Source organism: Alosa alosa, chromosome 4 (genome assembly GCF_017589495.1).
Source record: "Alosa alosa isolate M-15738 ecotype Scorff River chromosome 4, AALO_Geno_1.1, whole genome shotgun sequence".
In the NCBI taxonomy this organism is placed as follows: Eukaryota; Metazoa; Chordata; class Actinopteri; order Clupeiformes; family Clupeidae; genus Alosa; species Alosa alosa.
Genome location: NC_063192.1, coordinates 13983153 through 14000845, shown reverse-complemented (window position 1 = coordinate 14000845; position 17693 = coordinate 13983153). Strand labels below are relative to the sequence as shown.

The 17693-nt window shown below is 43.7% G+C and overlaps 1 protein-coding gene across 2 annotated transcripts; it reads right to left on the bottom strand.

Moving 5' to 3' along the window:
- Positions 1 to 79: 79 nt before the first annotated feature.
- Positions 80 to 16353, bottom strand: samd10a (sterile alpha motif domain containing 10a). 2 transcript variants are annotated; one of them, XM_048240313.1, is made up of 5 exons: positions 16108 to 16353; positions 11091 to 11272; positions 5838 to 6006; positions 2275 to 2421; positions 80 to 1707 (listed from the first exon to the last, which is right to left on the bottom strand). In XM_048240313.1, the coding sequence occupies exons 1-5, from the start codon at positions 16118 to 16120 to the stop codon at positions 1685 to 1687; spliced, it is 534 nt and encodes a 177-aa protein (XP_048096270.1). In that variant the 5' UTR covers positions 16121 to 16353; the 3' UTR covers positions 80 to 1684. The 2 variants fall into 2 exon arrangements, with proteins under 2 accessions (XP_048096270.1, XP_048096271.1); XM_048240314.1 differs by having other exon boundaries at positions 2281 to 2421; positions 16108 to 16346.
- Positions 16354 to 17693: the final 1340 nt, after the last annotated feature.

Sequence of the window (17693 nt, the reverse complement as noted above, 5' to 3'; positions counted from 1 at the left end):
GTCCGGTCGGGAAAGCTATTTTCAAACACCAGATGATGGCAGTATATACCCAGTTGTCTAAGCACAAAAGAAGACCACAGGTTTTGTACGTTTTATTTTTGTCGCTGATAACTGTGGGTACATCACGCAGATAGGAAAAACTCACTTAATAATAAGCAAACTCAACAATATTAAACAGCAGTATATGTCTTGTAACAGTCTGAATGTGTTTTGAAAAGTCTTTTACAGTCATTTCGATTTACACCATATAGTAGGACAGAATACATGTTTTGCAGCCTACTTTTATGGTGGTCACCTTGGACAAATCTGATTTTGTTGTCAGTGGCATCAACTGAACTGGCAAACAAGTGACTCCAAATAAATTTGCAATTATAGCGATCACCTCTCCCCTGAGGTCACCGTGTCAACATAATTTGCAGGATATATCTCATGGAAGGATCTTAGAATAGGTCATACATCACCCAGACACATGGCTCAAACAACAAAACATAACATAGTCTACTGGTGGGAATTCATTATCAATCATTCTAGCCGTTGGGCAACTGACACAATCCAATTTAGCATAACAATCAATGCCTATATCTCTGACATGTCAAATAATCAGGAGATGCCAGTCCATATGGTAAAATAATAAGTTCTATTGATAGTACTATAAATATCAAAGCACAATCCATCAATCTGTTTCCATTTACCTATACTAACATAAACATATGGGGCAAATAAATGCTTTCAAAGTAACTTATTTGTATTCCTTATGCAAAAGTGAGTATGCTGTATGCATAACAATGTCTTGTGAAGTCCCAGCGCTTTTTAATGTCAATGAGTACTGGTCTGTTTGATGGAAGAACTGGGTCCTTGGGGCGAAGAGGGACTCGTGCATTCTCTCTTTTGTTGGCATCTGCCTTCTGTCATCTAGGGCGACTTTGAAGCATGCGGCGCAGTCTGCACACTGCACAGTCCATTCCACACACACACACACACACACACACACACACACACACACACACACACACACACACACATATGCACACATACACACACACACACACACACACACACACACACACACACACACACACACACACACACACACACACACTCATTCACTCACTCACTCACTCACTCACTCACTCACTCACTCACTCACTCATTCTCACAGAATGTCTCTTAAGTCCAGCGATGAAAAAGACAATGATATGGAATCGGTTCCAGCTTGGCCCATCTGCCACCAACAAATAAGGGAGAAAATGAGACGATGGAAGCAGAAGCAGCAGAAGAGGAGTGCTCAGTGCTCAACATGCTCTCCTTTCCCTTCCCTTGTTCTCAAGCTTCCTCTGTCCACTGCTGCGGGCTACAGCACACCGCTCCAGTAAGTGTGTGATGAGAGGAGGCTGCAGTTGGAGGGCCTCGACGGGAGGCCTTTCCAGCATGTCTTTCAGGAGTCCGTTTCCAGTGCTTTGGTCCAGCCTGGTGTTATCTGTCTCAGAAGCCTCAGGCCCAGAGGCTCTGACAGACACACACACACACACACACACACACACACACACACACACACACACACACACACACACTTACACACCCCATCTCCCTCCCCCAGCACGGTCCGATGCCCTTTCCTCTCTGGCTCACTCTCTGTCTCTCGCTCTCTGCCATGCCTGGGCAAGTGGGTCCATGGATGGATGGATTATGACAGGTTTCCGAATGAACCTGTGTGACAGAGAGTGAAGTGGAAAAGAAGTGAAGGGAAAGGAGGAGATGAGAGAGAGATGGGAGGGGGGGGGGGTGAATGAGAGATAAAAAAGAGGGAGACAGACAGGGGAGAAGGAGAGAAAGAGAAAGACAAACATACACAGAAGGAGAATAACTGGATAAATACCTATAGTAGCATGATCCAAGTGAGCATGAGCTAACTTCAGCAGGGTAGATCACAATCACGTTCACAAAACAAACACCTTCATGTACTCAGTACTTGACAACCTACATGCATGTCACAAACCCACATACACTCATTATACACATGCTATAGGTTACACACACTCTAACAGCCAACCAACAGATTCTTCAACCACATACAACTGGACAGACTTGCAATGCAAGAACCCAATATACATTTTCTGAAGCATGCAATCCAGGTGAATACACAGACATGGACACAACTTTAGACACACACACACACACACACACACACACACACACACACACACACACACACACACACACACACACACACACACACACACACACACATAATGGCATGTTGTGAGTAATACACACACAAACCCCTGCTGAGGAGCTGCAGGTTGCGTCCCTCCTCCTGCACCTGGAGCTGCAGCACCTGCTGGAGCAGCTCCTGTCTGAGGGTCTCCTGCACCAGGCCCATGCGCTCCAGCTTCTCCCCATTCAGCCGCAACAGAGCACGGCCTGGGAGGAGGACACAGCACAGCAGATTACATTACACTAGAAAGATGGTTAGATAGATAGATAGACAGACAGACAGACAGATAGATAGATAGACAGACAGACAGAGAGATAGATAGGTATATATGCAACTTTATAACTTGCAGCTTTATTGCTTTCAACGCTAAAAATTTGATGCTGTAGAATACTGAAAATAAAGACACAAAGAGGCATTCTGAATGACACATAGGACATGGTTGTTAACTAATGAAAAGTGATGGTGAGCTATACTGGCTACATTCTTGGAGTGTTGTCATAGCCCCCTGCAGGGCAAAAACACTTGAGGAATTGATCCAACTCCCTAAATAAATCTTGTATGTGTGCATAGCCACATACTGTCTGAAAACAAGCACGCCCGGGGCCGAACTGCCCTCACAGCTCCACTTCATCCCTACACTCTCTCCCCATCTTTCTCCTTCTCTCTCTCTGTCCTCCCCTCTCTCCATCTCATTGTCTCTCGCTCTCTCTCTCCCACTCCCTCTCTGTCTCAGATACACTTCTCTGTGCCTTTCAGCACCCCAGTGCTAAGTCTCGAGAAAGCCCTCTCTCCTCTAAACAGGTCCCAGCATGCTTCTGCCCTTGATGCTTTGAGTCCAATTAGAGGGACGGGACAGAGCGGAATGCCAGGCGATTCCCCATGGACGGACGGGAGAGGTCTTAAAGGAGCCCAGGGACATGTTGGAAGATACAGTCTGGACACTCGCTCGGGTGTAGGGATGCACATGCACACGCACATGCAGGCGTGTGTATATACACAGACACACACACACACACACACACACACACACACACACACACACACACACACACACACACACACACACACACACACACACACACACACACACACACACACACACACACACACAAACACAGGCTGCCTGTCTGTTTGTCTGTCTCTCTTTTCATTCTCTGCACTCTCTCTCTCACACACACACATACACACACACACACACACACACACACACACACACACACATACACATTTATATGCACACACAACTCACAAATGTACACATGAACCATATACACCCCTTCACACAAACATGGATGCAAACATTGTACCGTTTCAACGAATTGTGAATTAACCCTCTCAGAAAACCAAACCGGTAAAGCGTTGAGAGAGATCATGAGAGACTGATTTACCTCAATGCAGATATCGAGCAAAGCAGAATGACTGAGGCAGCAAAGAGTGTGATTCATATGAATAAACTTAACAGCTTTCATTTACTCTCATCTTCATAACCATTGATCTGTGAAACAATGAATAGATAATAGCCATCAAGCTGAAATCCCATTTAGGGCCCAGTTAGAGTGTGTGTGTGTGTGTGTGTAGTTCCTCTAATCACTGCTTTCATCTCGTCTGTCAGAATTCACACATGCGTGACTGTTGAGAGGGTTTTATGATCCCAGCAAGATTCCTGGAACGTGTCCTTTCAGACCCAAGTCATCTCCTGCCAAGCTGTAGTAACCACCTCAAAGGAATCAACAGATGCATCCACAGATACCCCCACACACACACACACACTCTCATCAACCCACGCGTTCACACTCTCTTAGCATAAAGCAGCGCATGCATACGCACAGACATCATGCACAGACTCACAAAAAGACACACACACACACATGCATTCACACACACACAAACACCCCCCTCACACACACACACACACACTGCCTCTCTCATCCTTAACTCACACCACATACACACCATGCCCCTACAAGACCTGCTGTGGATCTTGATGGTGATATTATGACACCTAGATCTCCCTATAGCTTTCACAGACTTATTTAAGATTCAGCGGAACACAGCCAGAAGAACCGGGCAGACCAAGGTTCTGTCAGCGGGGAAGCGACCTCTGACCCCACTGCATCCGTCACTACAGGACAGCAGGAACTCATCTGATTGACCTCAACGGCAGGTCACGCCCCCTGTCCTGCATTAACCCCGAGGTTGCTGTATTCATAATTCCATGCGAAGCAATGGGGGCAGAGGCACGATTGATCTGACTTAATGAGTGTGTGACATCACATAATATATATCAATGCATGGTCGAGATAGAAGATAACACGTCTCAGTGATGTTTCTGTGGCAAAAAAAATAAAACTTCACTGTTGTAAAATAGCTCTGTCAGACTGTAGTTTTCATATGACAGATTTATAATAATCGCTGGTGTGCTGGAGCCTGCTGCAGCTCTGGAGATGCTGCAACCCACTTCTCCCCATGTCCCCTGCTTCCAAACGCTGATGCCTTTCCAAAAAAGGGAAAGTGAACGTTGGGGCTGAGAGTGAAAGTGGTGCCATGCTCTCTGTCCACCTCCGCTCTCCTGGAAGCAGCCGATCTCGCTCTCATTAGCTGAACCTCCTGGAGTCGCTCTCATTAACGAATCCAGATGTCGGTCACATAATGGTGGGGAGGACTCTTCCTCTTTGAATCCGCACCAAACACCTCTTTCCATGAGGGTGTGTGTGTGTGTGTGTGTGTGTGTGTGTCTGTGTGTTTGTGTCCTGTGACTACCCTCCATGTGCCACTATCACTCAACGTTTGTGCTTTCCCACAACTAGCTGTGATGATATGTGTTGTTTTTCTGAGGTTGTGCCAAAGGTAATTGCTGGGTTCTGGGCCCTGTTTTATATCCTCTGACTCACGTCTGAGGTTTTCCACTAGTGTGGAGGGTTTGTGACCGCGTGGTGGTAGGGAGGTCACCGGAGCTCTCCCGTCCCTTTCACCCACTCGTCCATTTCCAATCCAAGCCAATCCGGTTCAGTTTTTCATTTACAAATTTGTTTTGCATATCTGGGATCTTAACCCAAATGCTTGGAGAACTTCACATCCTAAATCAAACTAAGTGCCTACGTCAGTGATGTTAGTGGTGAGGAAAAACTCCCTGCAGAGGTGAAAACCCTTAGCAGAACTCAGCCCAGTGGAAGCCCATCTGCATGTGGTATGTCTGTGGCTTTGACTTTTATGATACTTACAACCATATGCTCATAAAACTGGAAACATGTGTTGTTTTTGGAAGCTGAGGCTGGCTTATTGTGCTTATCTGAACAAAATAGATTTTAAAATCTTGTCTAGTTGGCTGCAAAGTGTAAGAACCATTATGATTGCTGACCTTTTCACATTACTATCATAACAGCATTATGCATTGGGAACTTCCATGACAGCAAGTTGTAGAGGTAAATTGAAGGGAAATATTAGAGTTCATCTACCTAAAGATAAGGATAGATATGAAACAGCATTACTAACTAAGTATGCAACTAAATTTTACATTTCAAAAGGTTAAAGTGAAAATGTCACAACTGCTTGACACAATATCACTGTGGACTGTGAACACAACTGGCCCTTGCCCAGTGGGGGAGGTCCAGTGGTGAGCTACCTGTGATGGCGTGATGGGAGAAGGCCTCTACGTAGGTCAGGTAGTTGTGTGGACAGTGCTTCTTCAACCAGCGACACACGTCCTGTTGACTCCACAGCACCACAGGCCGGGACAGACTGGGGATGGTGGGACTGGTGTGGTACACAGAGTAGGAATCGCCTGTACGCAGCTGAGAGAGGGAGAGCGAGAGAGAGAGTGTGACAGAGAGAAACAGAGACAGAGAGAGAAATAAAGTATGCAAACCCATTAATAAAACTAGCTTGATGTTCTCAAATAAGTTTAACTAAAGATATACACAGAGGGGAAACCACTATCAAAGACACAAGCGATCTGTTTGTCATATAATGAAAGATGATGTTTGGGAAAACTATATAAAAGAGGCAGAGAAAACTAGACCAAAACATATTTCAAAAAGCCTTGAAAAAGCCTTAATGTTTTACTGTAAATCTATTATACACTGAACCTTCATTACTGTAAGAATTACCTTATAAACAAACAACAACAAACAACATAAGCTGTGCAGCACAGTCTGGAGAGGAGGGCTATGCATATGGTGTGCTCTCCCAAGGCATAAGTAACGAGTACACTCATTCCCTGGTGCTGCAACAAGAGCATACACAAACTCTCCCTTCCTCCGTCTCTCCCTCCCTCTCTCTCTCTGTCTCTTACACACACACACACACACACACACACACACACACACACACACACACACACACACACACACACACACACACACACACACACACAAAAACATGCTGTTCTGACTAAATGCACATTGGCCAGTTACACATGACTTTCATGCTGTCTCTCACCCGTTTGGGAAATAAAGTGTTTTAATAACCCTGTTCCACAGTATGCACAGTCCATAATTAAGATGGATCATTTAATCTCAAGCGGCCCCTCTGATTGGTTGGCAAAGGGACTTGTCCATAATTAACCAAACTGCAGTCGTTAAATGCAGCTCTATATTTGTGTTGATATTCCCCACCATCCTCGCTTTGTCAAAGCAGGGTCATTTTCCTCGGTGACGGATGGCTCCCCTTCAGATGTCGAGCATCATTGCTTGTTATCATTCCACCAATCAGGGGCCATCCTAGCATCAAATCCACAAGCCGCTCTGCACTAGTTACCATCCAATCACTACAGTCACATACCGGTATGTAGATCGACATTTCAGGCTTGGGGCTCTCAACAGTGTGGGACCAACCAAGTTACTGTACATTTTACTGTTGGACCAAGCACTTCTCATATAACTTCACAATATTGTTCTGCTATACTGAAAGTACAGACAACAGACAACTAGTATCTAATAATCTTATCAGGTTCTATTGTCATATAAATAAAACAATATCTAATTGTAGATAAATATAATAAAATAAGAACTAATCTAATTATACAACAAGGTCAATAAAAATTATAATTATAGACCTACAATACTGATCTGTCTGCATTTAGAGAATTTTTATGCTAAATGTGCAATTTGCTTTTAGCCTACAGGACCCTTTGAAGATCACAGAGATTCGTCAGTTTCAAACACCACTGGGGTACCTCTCTCTCTGTCGACAGAGCTGTCTCTGTCGTTCAAACCCTCTTTCTCTCTCTCTCGCCAGATTTCCTCTGATCTCTCATCTTCCCTTATCTTACCTGCCTCTCCTCTAAAGCCTGGTGGTTGTGCTCTGTCCTATCAGTGACCCCTCTCCTCACCCATCCCCTACCATCTGCTGCCTCATTAGTTTTCTCTCCTTTTCTATCTATCGTTCTTTCTCTCCCTCTCCGTCTCTACTTTTCTCTCAAGTGCTTCTGTGCCTCTACAAATGCCTGATGACCATTTCTCTTTCTCTCTCCCTCTCTTTCTCTCTCCCTCTCTCTTTCTCCCTCTCTCTTTACTTTCTGCTATCTCACTCTTGGCGTTTTCCTATTCCCCTCTGGTGTTTGACCTTCACTGGTCCCTGGGCGGCCCTGGGTTCCTCTCCGTGAGAACACCGACCCACATCCATAAGTGCACAGTAAACACACGCACAGCAGCGCTGTTCGCACCAGCAGAGCCTCATCCGTAGGGAACAGCTCTGGACACCGCAAACCTCTCTCCACTCATCCTGCAGCGTGCATCTGCACTAAACAAATAAACATGCACAAACACACACACACACACACACACACAAACAGAAAGAAAGAGAAAGAGAGAGAGAGAGAGAGAGAGAGAGAGAGAGAGACAGAGAAACAAAAACACAAACACAAACACAAACACATACACACAAAACAGAAACATTGCACACACGTATATAAAACACACACAAACAGACATGCACATATATCACACACACTTACACAAACATGCATTGATGCACAAACACACACCCCCTTCCCCCTCTGTTCCCAATAAACACCCCCACACACACATACACACAAGACAGCCATTCATCAAACACAAACATGGGCTCTGCGGGGACTGCCAGACTATGGTGCATGTCGGTCACTCAGCCTCTGCAATGTCACTGGAGTGTGAGTGTGCCACCCCGTCCCTCCTCCACCCTACAGACTCCCGACTCCCCCACCCCTCCCTCCCTCTCTCCCTCTCCACACTGCCAGGCTTCTGCTGAGCTGCTGGGCTGCCCCTCTACGTACAACCCCTGAGTTTGAAGGGCAGGACAGGCCAGGGCAGTCCTGGCTCAGATCACCCATGTGCCACATTTAGTTTGTGTATGTGTGTGTGTGTGTGTGTGTGTGTGTGTGTGTGTGTGTGTGTGTGTGTGTGTGTGTGTGTGTGTGTGTGTGTGTGTGTGTGTGTGTGTGTGTTTCTTTTTTGTATGTTAGAGTTATTTGTATGTTGTATGGATGATGCTAGGAATGTCAGCAGCATTTGCTTTTTTTTTACTTATTCACAAGACCACCTCCTAGATATACACAGGAAGATAGAGAGGATCAGTGTAAATCAAGAGAGAGAGATGGAGGGAGGGAGAGAGAGAGAGAGAGAGAGAGAGACAGCTGAATTCATTTGTACTTAGCTGAGCAGTTGTTTATTATTCATGCGCTGATTGAGGATTCATACCCATCATACTTTCAAGCAGTTCCTGGAATCACAACAGTGCCATTCAGTGCCAAAGCTGCACTATTGCTGATGGGGAGACTGTTAGGAAGAATGAAGCTGGTGCTTGTGTGGTCAATGTGAACTAGTAGTGCAGATAGTCACATGCTAATAGAAAAAAATAATCATATTTAATGAGCTCCAGCTGTCCTTCACGCACACTTATTAATCTCTGATCATAAGGTTTCCCCTTGAATTTTCCCCTACTTTCATGCACATCAAAAAGCAAGCATTCTTGAGCGAGGAAGGAGAGATAGCCTAAGATTCCTTCACAGAAAGGAGAGATTGTGCTGAGGTCAGACTGTATCCCTGACCAACGTTCCATTTAGTATCTGCATGAGAAAAGGAATGACCATGGTGGGCTAATCAAACCGCTGTGTTTGATCACATATTCCCTTTCGAAAACATCAAACAAGGAGGGAAATTGCTGCTCAGATCATCTTCTGCAGAGCTGAGAGAACCTACCACAAAATCTGGAACCAAATAAACGCTTATTTTTTTTATTTATTTTTTTTACTCCTTCTAGGTTGACCGGATTCAATTCAGGAGCAGTCATTTTTTAAGCATTTTGCTGACGTGCTGGTCCTTCGCCAATTAGACCTGTGAGAAAAATACCCCCACTTTGAAGTTCAAAGGGTTCAAATTAAGCATGGTACATGAGTCCCAATTAAACCAGCAAAATCACAGAGGCCCACAAAGAAAATATTAAAAGTCCCAGGTCCTCCTTAGACTAAGCATGCTAAGTATGCATTAAAGCATTATAAATACATTTTTTTTTAAATACACGAAAAATACAACAATGAAGAAATAAAAGTAATTTCCTTTATCGTTTTCATTATGCTTTATCGAGTGGACACGACATTAACCCCTACAATCTGTGTAATTACTGAGGACTGGGTTCATTACAGGCACCATGTGAGGAGTTATTCCGCTGCCGAGATTAGAGAAGTTAATTTAGGACGTAACAAAAGAGGCCTGACTCCTTGACATGCCATGCTATATTCCTCTCTAATAACAGTTTTTGAAAGAAGTCAACATCCTCATTAAGATAACATTAACTGAATCAGATTAGCCACCATGAATTTGTTGCTAATTAACATGACTAAAAAAATGACAGGAAAATGCATAGGAGAGAGTGTGAGAGGAATTAAATTGAGCATAACTCAAGTGACAAAGAGACCGATTTTGGCTGGTTAATACAGAATTGGGCAGGGGGGAAAGGGGGGGGGGCAAGAAAAATAGGGGACCCAAAAGCAGACACTTGCCCTAGTCCTGTTCCATGCACTGACCAGCAACGCTGTTTCCAAGTAAAGGAGTTGCAATCTATTTAAAGCTGCGTTTGACTGAGTGCCCGCTAACAGTGCCCCCTGGGTGAACAGCATCTCTCCTATTCTCCCCAAACAAAGGGCTCATTTGGATGGCAGGATACATGGACAGAGGCGGAGAGGAAGAGTCCATTTAGCCTTTTTTCCTCTTCTTTCTCCTCTCCTCCCTCCCCTTCTTTTGCGGAGGAGCTTTTGTGTAAATGCATCGCAGAGACTAAGGAGAAGCACGCAAACATGGGGCCAATTTGATAACTCAAAAAAAAAAAAAAAAAAGTGGCAATAAGACATAGGTATGCCTCTCACGAAATCGGTTTCTCCTACAAAGATATGAAATGAGGACACAGAAAGAATGGCTCATTAAAGGCAGCCATGCTATGAAAAGGCCTGCTTGTTGTCTGGTCCCTGTAGATGGGCTACTTAAAAGCGCCGGGTGCCATGGTAGATTCTCAGAGCTGCCTCTTTTGGGGGTCACTTTTTCATCCTCCCATGAACCTCGTCTTTCATGGGGGGAAACTCACAAAGACCAACTCAGCCACTTGGGCATACAGCAACCATAAAGGCTTCATATCAAGAAGAAAAAACTGACTTCAAGATGGAATTCATAATGTAAAGGCCTTTTATCACTAAGACAAGAAAGACAATAATTGGAGAGCGAGATAATCACATAGAAAAAAACTACATTTGTATAATAACACATTGTCACACTCAGCACCGGCCCACACAACAGCATTCTAAGGCTTTGTACTGGAAGCCTATTTCAAGCAGGATAAGGACTCTTCTTATGTAACCTGGCATGGCAATAAAGATGAAGTTGTCTTACTGTGTGCACACGGCCTTTACCTGCAGTCCTTCAGTGCCTGGCTGCTGCAGGAGTTTGACTGTCCGGCCCCCCGCCGTCTTCTGGCTGCGGCCCTCATGCCAGGTCAGGTTCCCCCCAGTGCAGCGGGTGAGGTGGTACTTGAAGTCCTCAGGAAGGGCCTTGTACTCCACAGCTGGGCGACAGAAACTAAAACTAGAGGCAGCTAGAGACCGAGAAGAGAGAAAGAAAGAAAGACAGACAGAAAGAAAGAGAGAAACAAAGAAAGAAGAAAAGAGAGTGACCGAAAGAAAGAAAGAAAGAAAGAAAGAAAGAAAGAAAGAAAGAAAGAAGGAAAGAAGGAAAGAAGAAAGGCATTTAAAAGGCATTAGTAACAATGATGTCCTTTAAAAGTAAAGTTGGCTTTTAATTGAATGCTACCAATGCAGTGTTGGTATTGATCAGTATCAGCATCTGACATGATGTTACATCTCCATTTGTCCTGACACCTAAGAGGTTTCTGACACATTTCCTCCCTCCTAGAAAGAAAACAACAAATCAGCCTTGTCATGGCTCTTTGCTTTTGATTTAATCGATAATGTCCATAATTTTTCTCTTAATGCCTTGCTGCCCTGCTGTCATCGTTGGCCTTTGCCCTTAGACTAATTGCAGGGCCACATATTAAACTGGGTTCCTCTTACACACCTTGGCTTACTGTAATAGAGATGAGGCTTTACTCATCTTTGTTGTTGATGAAAAGAAAATTGGGGGCGCATATTAAAATGTTTGTGGTTTATTTCCATGTTTATTTGTTTATTTGACCCATTGTTTTGATTTTGTGTGTGTGCTTCAATCTGTGTCTGGGTTTAATAAAGTTGAATGTTTAATCTGTGTCTCTGACACAAATACCGGTACACACAAATATTGCACTGCCGTGTTCAGTAAATAATTCATGAATGTACGGAGTGCTGTTTAAACTGGGAATATGCAAATCATTTTGCTTCTGTTTTTAAGTCAATCGTTCACATATCCTTGGAGAGAGCACATAATCGCTAAGGTCCTGCTTAGTTTGTTCTAAATGGATGTGCACACATTAGAGTGAAAATGATAATACGAGGCATCATAGATCTGAGATTCAGCTTCATGTAAGCTCTTGTGTTACAGTATAATTTAATTTAGCAGCTAGAGAAGTGATTGCAGCTTAACATGTCTTTTAACCGCAAATTCTTTTTGCATTTCTCATAAACGAAAAGAAAAGGTGATTAAATAAAGGAGCGCCATTTTGCAGACAATGAAATTAAGCAACAAAGCACTGACACAAGGGGTGATGTGCGTGTTGGGAGGGATGCTTTCCCTCTCAACATGTGTTCTCTTCTGTACTCTTCTATGCCTTTTCTAGGCTCTTCTATCTAATAATTCCTTCCTCTGTCTCCGTAAGGACCTATGGAGGTTTTATTCAGAACCATCCTATCTTCATAATTCAATGATTGATGCAAAACTCTTCCAATGGGAGAAAATGGAAATAGTACCACCACTAATAGCACCATTACTGCAACCGCCACCACCAACTACTACTTCTACTACTACTTCTCCACTACTACTGCTATTACTACTACTATTACTATGACATTTTTCTAATCTTTTGTCACAGAATCTCACAGATGCATGGATCAGTATCAGTAATAGTAATTATGCCAACACTGGTAATGTTTGAGGATTACAACAGTATCCAGAGGCATCATTTACGGAGCAGTGGTAATGATGATCTAATCCTACAGTGGATTAATTAATTTGCTAGTATTAGAGCTGTGTTAGTGAGCAAATTGTGGCTCACTGATAATGAATTTGATTTACAGAGCTTGTAAAATCTTATGGTTCAAGCAGCTTGCATAACCCAAATGCTTACACATACATACATGTGAGACTGTTAACAAGAAATGTTCCAATTTCATACTGTACTGGTGCTGGAGAGAATAGTTAGGCTGTTTCCAGAGATCCAACCTACTGAACAGCAACCATAGGTTGGTTTGGTGCAACCACACACCAAGCTAAACGTCTACCAGCTGCCACCCATCTCCCTTTATCTGCATTAAGCCAATCCGTGGAGAAACTTTTTCTTCTAAAGGGCTACACTGTACTCCCCATAACCCAATTTGACACCACAGATAGATAATGGTCATTTACATTCTCATTTATGACAGCCAACAGATGTTGCTCTCTCGCTTTGCATTCTGGGCGATCTCTGGGCAATCTGGCAGTCCCAGTGTGCAGCAGGTGGCATGTTTCTCATCACGGCGCCCAGAGAGAAAACACCGATGCTCAGTACTTCAGTCTGGCATCGCCGTTTTAATGATTTACTAGGCAGCACAGGTTGGGCTGCTTCTCCACTTCATTTGTAGCATGCTTCTAGGCAGCACAGGCCGTGTGTGTGTGTGTGTGTGTGTGTGTGTGTGTGTGTGTGTGTGTGTGTGTGTGTGTGTGTGTGTGTGCGCACACTCATTAAAATCTCTCTCCCCTCTAATTGACACCATAGGTTTTTAGCACAAATGGGGACAGCCAGTCAAATGTGATGGGGGTGTTGTGGGTAGTGAGGGCTTGGGGGAAAAGATAAAAGGGATGTCTTTTTATTAACAGTCTTGTGTGTGTGTGTGTGTGTGTGTGTGTGTGTGTGTGTGTGTGTGTGTGTGTGTGTGTGGGTTATGGCTTCAACTCCCTAGTTCACAGACGGTGTCCATTCCTCCATGTGACTTGTGTGTGTGAGTTTGTGTTTATATCTGTCAGCGTGTGTATGTGTGTGTGTGTCTGTGTCTGTGTGTGTGTGTTTGTGTGTGTGTGTGTCAGTGTGTGTCGGTGTGTGTGTGTGTGTGGGTTATGGCTTCAACTCCCTAGTTCACAGATGGTGTCATTTCCTTCATGTGACTTGTGTGTGTGAGTTTGTGTTTATATCTGTCAGCCTGTGTATGTGTGTGTGTGTCTGTGTCTGTGTGTGTGTGTGTGTGTGTAAAACTAATCTGTCCATGAATAAGTGCTACTAGTCTCAAACACAGAGCCTTTGATTGCCTCAAATCCCTATGTCCTTCAGAACTAGACTTGTATTTGTGTGTGTGTGTGTGTGTGTGTGTGTGTGTGTGTGTGTGTGTGTGTGTGTGTGTGTGTGTGTGTGTGTGTGTGTGTGTGTGCACGCGTGTGTGTGTGTGTGTGTGTGTGTGTGTGTGTGTGTGTGTAAGAGAGAACAAAACTGATTGGAAGCGGGTTGTGCGGTGGGGGCTGTAGTCTACTGCCTTTTATGAAAGGAATGTTTTAAGCATGCATGCATTTATGTGTGATGGCGGTTCTGTGACCGTGGTAAATGTGAATGTATGTTAGCAGGTGCTGGATTCCCTTTTGAGGTTTGTGTGTATTTGTTATTTATATGTGTACATGAACATATGTGCCTTTTTCTGTGCGTACATCTAAGGTCGGACTGTAAGTAGACATTTACGGGTGTTATTAATGAAAGACACCACCTATGTGCCTTGCAGCCACATTTAGAGATGTCTTAACATGCATTCACTACATGTATATTATGCAGTATTGGGGTTACTGTGAGTTGGACAATGTTTACAAAAGCGGAGCAGCACAATGTAGATGATGAACTAGGCTACTGTTTAACTATGTCACTCTCCCACATATTCGACACAGTTAGACTGCCCAAAAATGGCACCTCAGAGAGAGGGTAAAAGGGTTCACAGCACGCCGTGAAAGACCTGTCAAGGGGGTCACAGTAATCATAAAGGGCCATTATGACAGTCACAGGAACAAGCCATTATGAGCTGATAAGCTTTATGACAGACCATAAGCTGTTTGTTTTGGTATAACAGCCAAAAGTTTTTTTTTATCATGATCTGCACTTTCAAGTGTTGGTCATTCATACTATCAATCTTTATGATAGTCTTTTTTGTAATCATGCACAGATCTACCATTTGCTGAAATTTCAATTGGAAATGTATTTATCCATCTATCCACATATCCAAACATCCATCCATCCACTGCCACTCCATCCAACTACCCACCTGCTTATCCATCTGCCCATATCTCTAGTCACCCCAGAGATAAGGCTATAACTGTTATTTAGGAGAAGGTGTTATAAAGCACTTATCTGCTTTCCTTTCCCCCTTACCTTCTATCTGAGGAAGGCAGTGAAATTTGCACATCTGCTGAGTGATCACAATTTATTATTCATAAAGTCCACTATAGATCCATCCATTCACATCAGGGCACTAAACTGTCTGTGTTGAACATTCTATGCGGCGAGAACTGAGTGAGGTAATTCGTGGGTTTGGCACCTTTGGACAAGTTCAGACCTGATTGCGATGATATGCATGGGAAAAACAACATCCACCGCCAACATGACCTAAATGTAGCACACATAAGCCATAGAACACTGGTGAAATTTGTGAATTACATTTTGTTCTCACAGAAACAAGTGAAAGTAGGATTAAGTAGCCTATTGATGATAAAGAGGTAAACGACTATGCATGACTGAGATAAATACTGTAATGACATCATAGGCATGGTTATAATGCTAGAAATGTGAACCTGAAGTCAAACTGCGCTCCGAACCTGTTTCTCAAGAATGTAAAGACTAAATTAATAGGAAAAGATTAAGGATAGGATAACTCAAAACATGCTAACAACGCTCATATTAAATCCCTGCGCTTTCAATTTCCCTCCCAGATATATATGCTGAGCGTATTTGTTTTAGAGTTCCAGTCTGAAAGTTAAAGCTTTTGTCAGTATGGTTAATGACGATCTGCCTGTGTAGTCTAATCTTTGCAATCAGTATTGCAAAGGAAACTCGCCAGTTTTGTTGCCATAGTCTGTAAATGATACATGACATAAATTACTGGTTATTAATTTCACAAAGTAGGCTAGGCTTTGTCTCAAGAATGTTTTGTCACCTCATAGTGTCCAACGTTTACAATAAGACAAGTGGGTGATGGAAATGCTGATTTGATGTTAGAAGTGATTTCAAGCATCCGAACTTGGAACAATAAATAGAAAGTTAATGTTTGAACTTACCGTCTACGGCCATGGCACAGGGTCCCCGCAACTCCTTCAAACGATGGTTTACTGAATGTATTCCATTCTGGGGGAGTTGAAATTAGCCCGCAATCCGAATCTCTTCAGTCCGCCGACCGCGCTCTCCTCACAGCCCTGGGAGCTGGAGCACGTCCGTGCGTATAAATCGGATTCACCCTCCCTGAGCGCTCTCCCGAGATGACCACTCCCCTTCACACAGGAGGACAGGTGTCACATACATCGGCAGACTGACTGGGTCGCACAGGGTCCAAACCACTGTACTCCGACTTGATTTTTAGCACATTAAGCATTCTTTAGGGGTTCACACGCATTTATCTGATAAAAAACAGGGGGCAGGAGAAGGCCATCTGCTGGTGAAATTGCAGTGGAACGTTAATGAAACAGCATGATCAACCATTCCCTTAGAAGCTAACGTCCTAACAGGGACATTTACTGCAGTACCATGAAGCAATTTGCTTACAGTCTGTTTAAGGTCAGTATTGGCGACGAATAAAATAAACACATCTTACCAATGCCAAGATTAACTGTTGGTATTTCGACAGACCTGTAAGTGTAAAATATTACCATAACCAAATATATCAGAAGCCTTTTATTGCTTGAAAAGAAAAAAAAACACTGGAACTAATTGTGCCCATTGTGTAGTTTTGTACAAACTATATTTCTAGAAGTAGGCCTACAGTGTGTATACCTACTTTCCCCGATCTTCCTCAAAGCCTCACCTTTATCCCGCCTTGTACGCTACAGCTCAGCTTCAATATGGCAAACAAAGCACACACACACACACCTGATTCAATGTTCCAGCCACTAAATAGGCGCAGGGGAGAGGCACCTAGGAGTGGGGGATTGGGGGAAGAGATTTTCTACCCTGGGGCCATGCGGAACAAATAGGAGGCCCTCCTTCAAAATGGAAGCATGTTCAAGTTTTAGGCTCTTGTTCTCGTTATCCTCCGGAATAAAGTACTGGGTAGGCCTACTACTGGCACAGTTCTGCAGCGGGCTGCGAGCCGCTTGGTCGGTAGCCATCGTGAGAAACAGCAGCTCTACCCTCTCCCACGTCTCTCTCCCCCTTCTGCCCCCACGCAAAACTACAAGCACTGTGGCCCTGAAACCCTGTAATTAGTTTAGCGAGTCATGTCTTTGGAAAGAAAATAGTGTAATGAAAAGCACATGTGTGATATAAATGAAGCCAATACATTTTTTCCATGCCTGGGTGGACATATTTTAGAACTGTGATGAGGGTGAACTCATTAAACACCCACCACAGAGAAAGCTGCTTAGCATGCAGAATGACAGACATGTCGTATTTGCACTATGAGAGGGCAGGTGGTGTTGTGGTGTGATTATGTAACTTGAATGAATGAATATACCGTATAATTATGACAGACAGTATGTTCTACTGTAAAGCTGAACCCAAAGTTGTTTAAGAATCAGCTAAGCAATTAGGGCTTTTCAGAAGAACTTGTTGTTCAGCTATTTGTGGGTGTGATTTGCCACAGCAGTCACTGGCTCATTTCAGCCACAGAGAGGAAGCTTCATAAAGCAAATCATCACAAAGACACCACACT

Bases quoted from the DNA above. Each gene is read 5' to 3' on its own strand.
- samd10a (XM_048240313.1), bottom strand. The intron at 6,007-11,090 runs GTAAAGGCCGTG...TCCCTCTCTCAG, and splicing joins CAGGCACTGAAGGACTGCAG to CTGCGTACAGGCGATTCCTA. The intron at 1,708-2,274 runs GTGTGTATTACT...TCTGTCACACAG, and splicing joins GCTCCTCAGCAGGGGTTTGT to GTTCATTCGGAAACCTGTCA.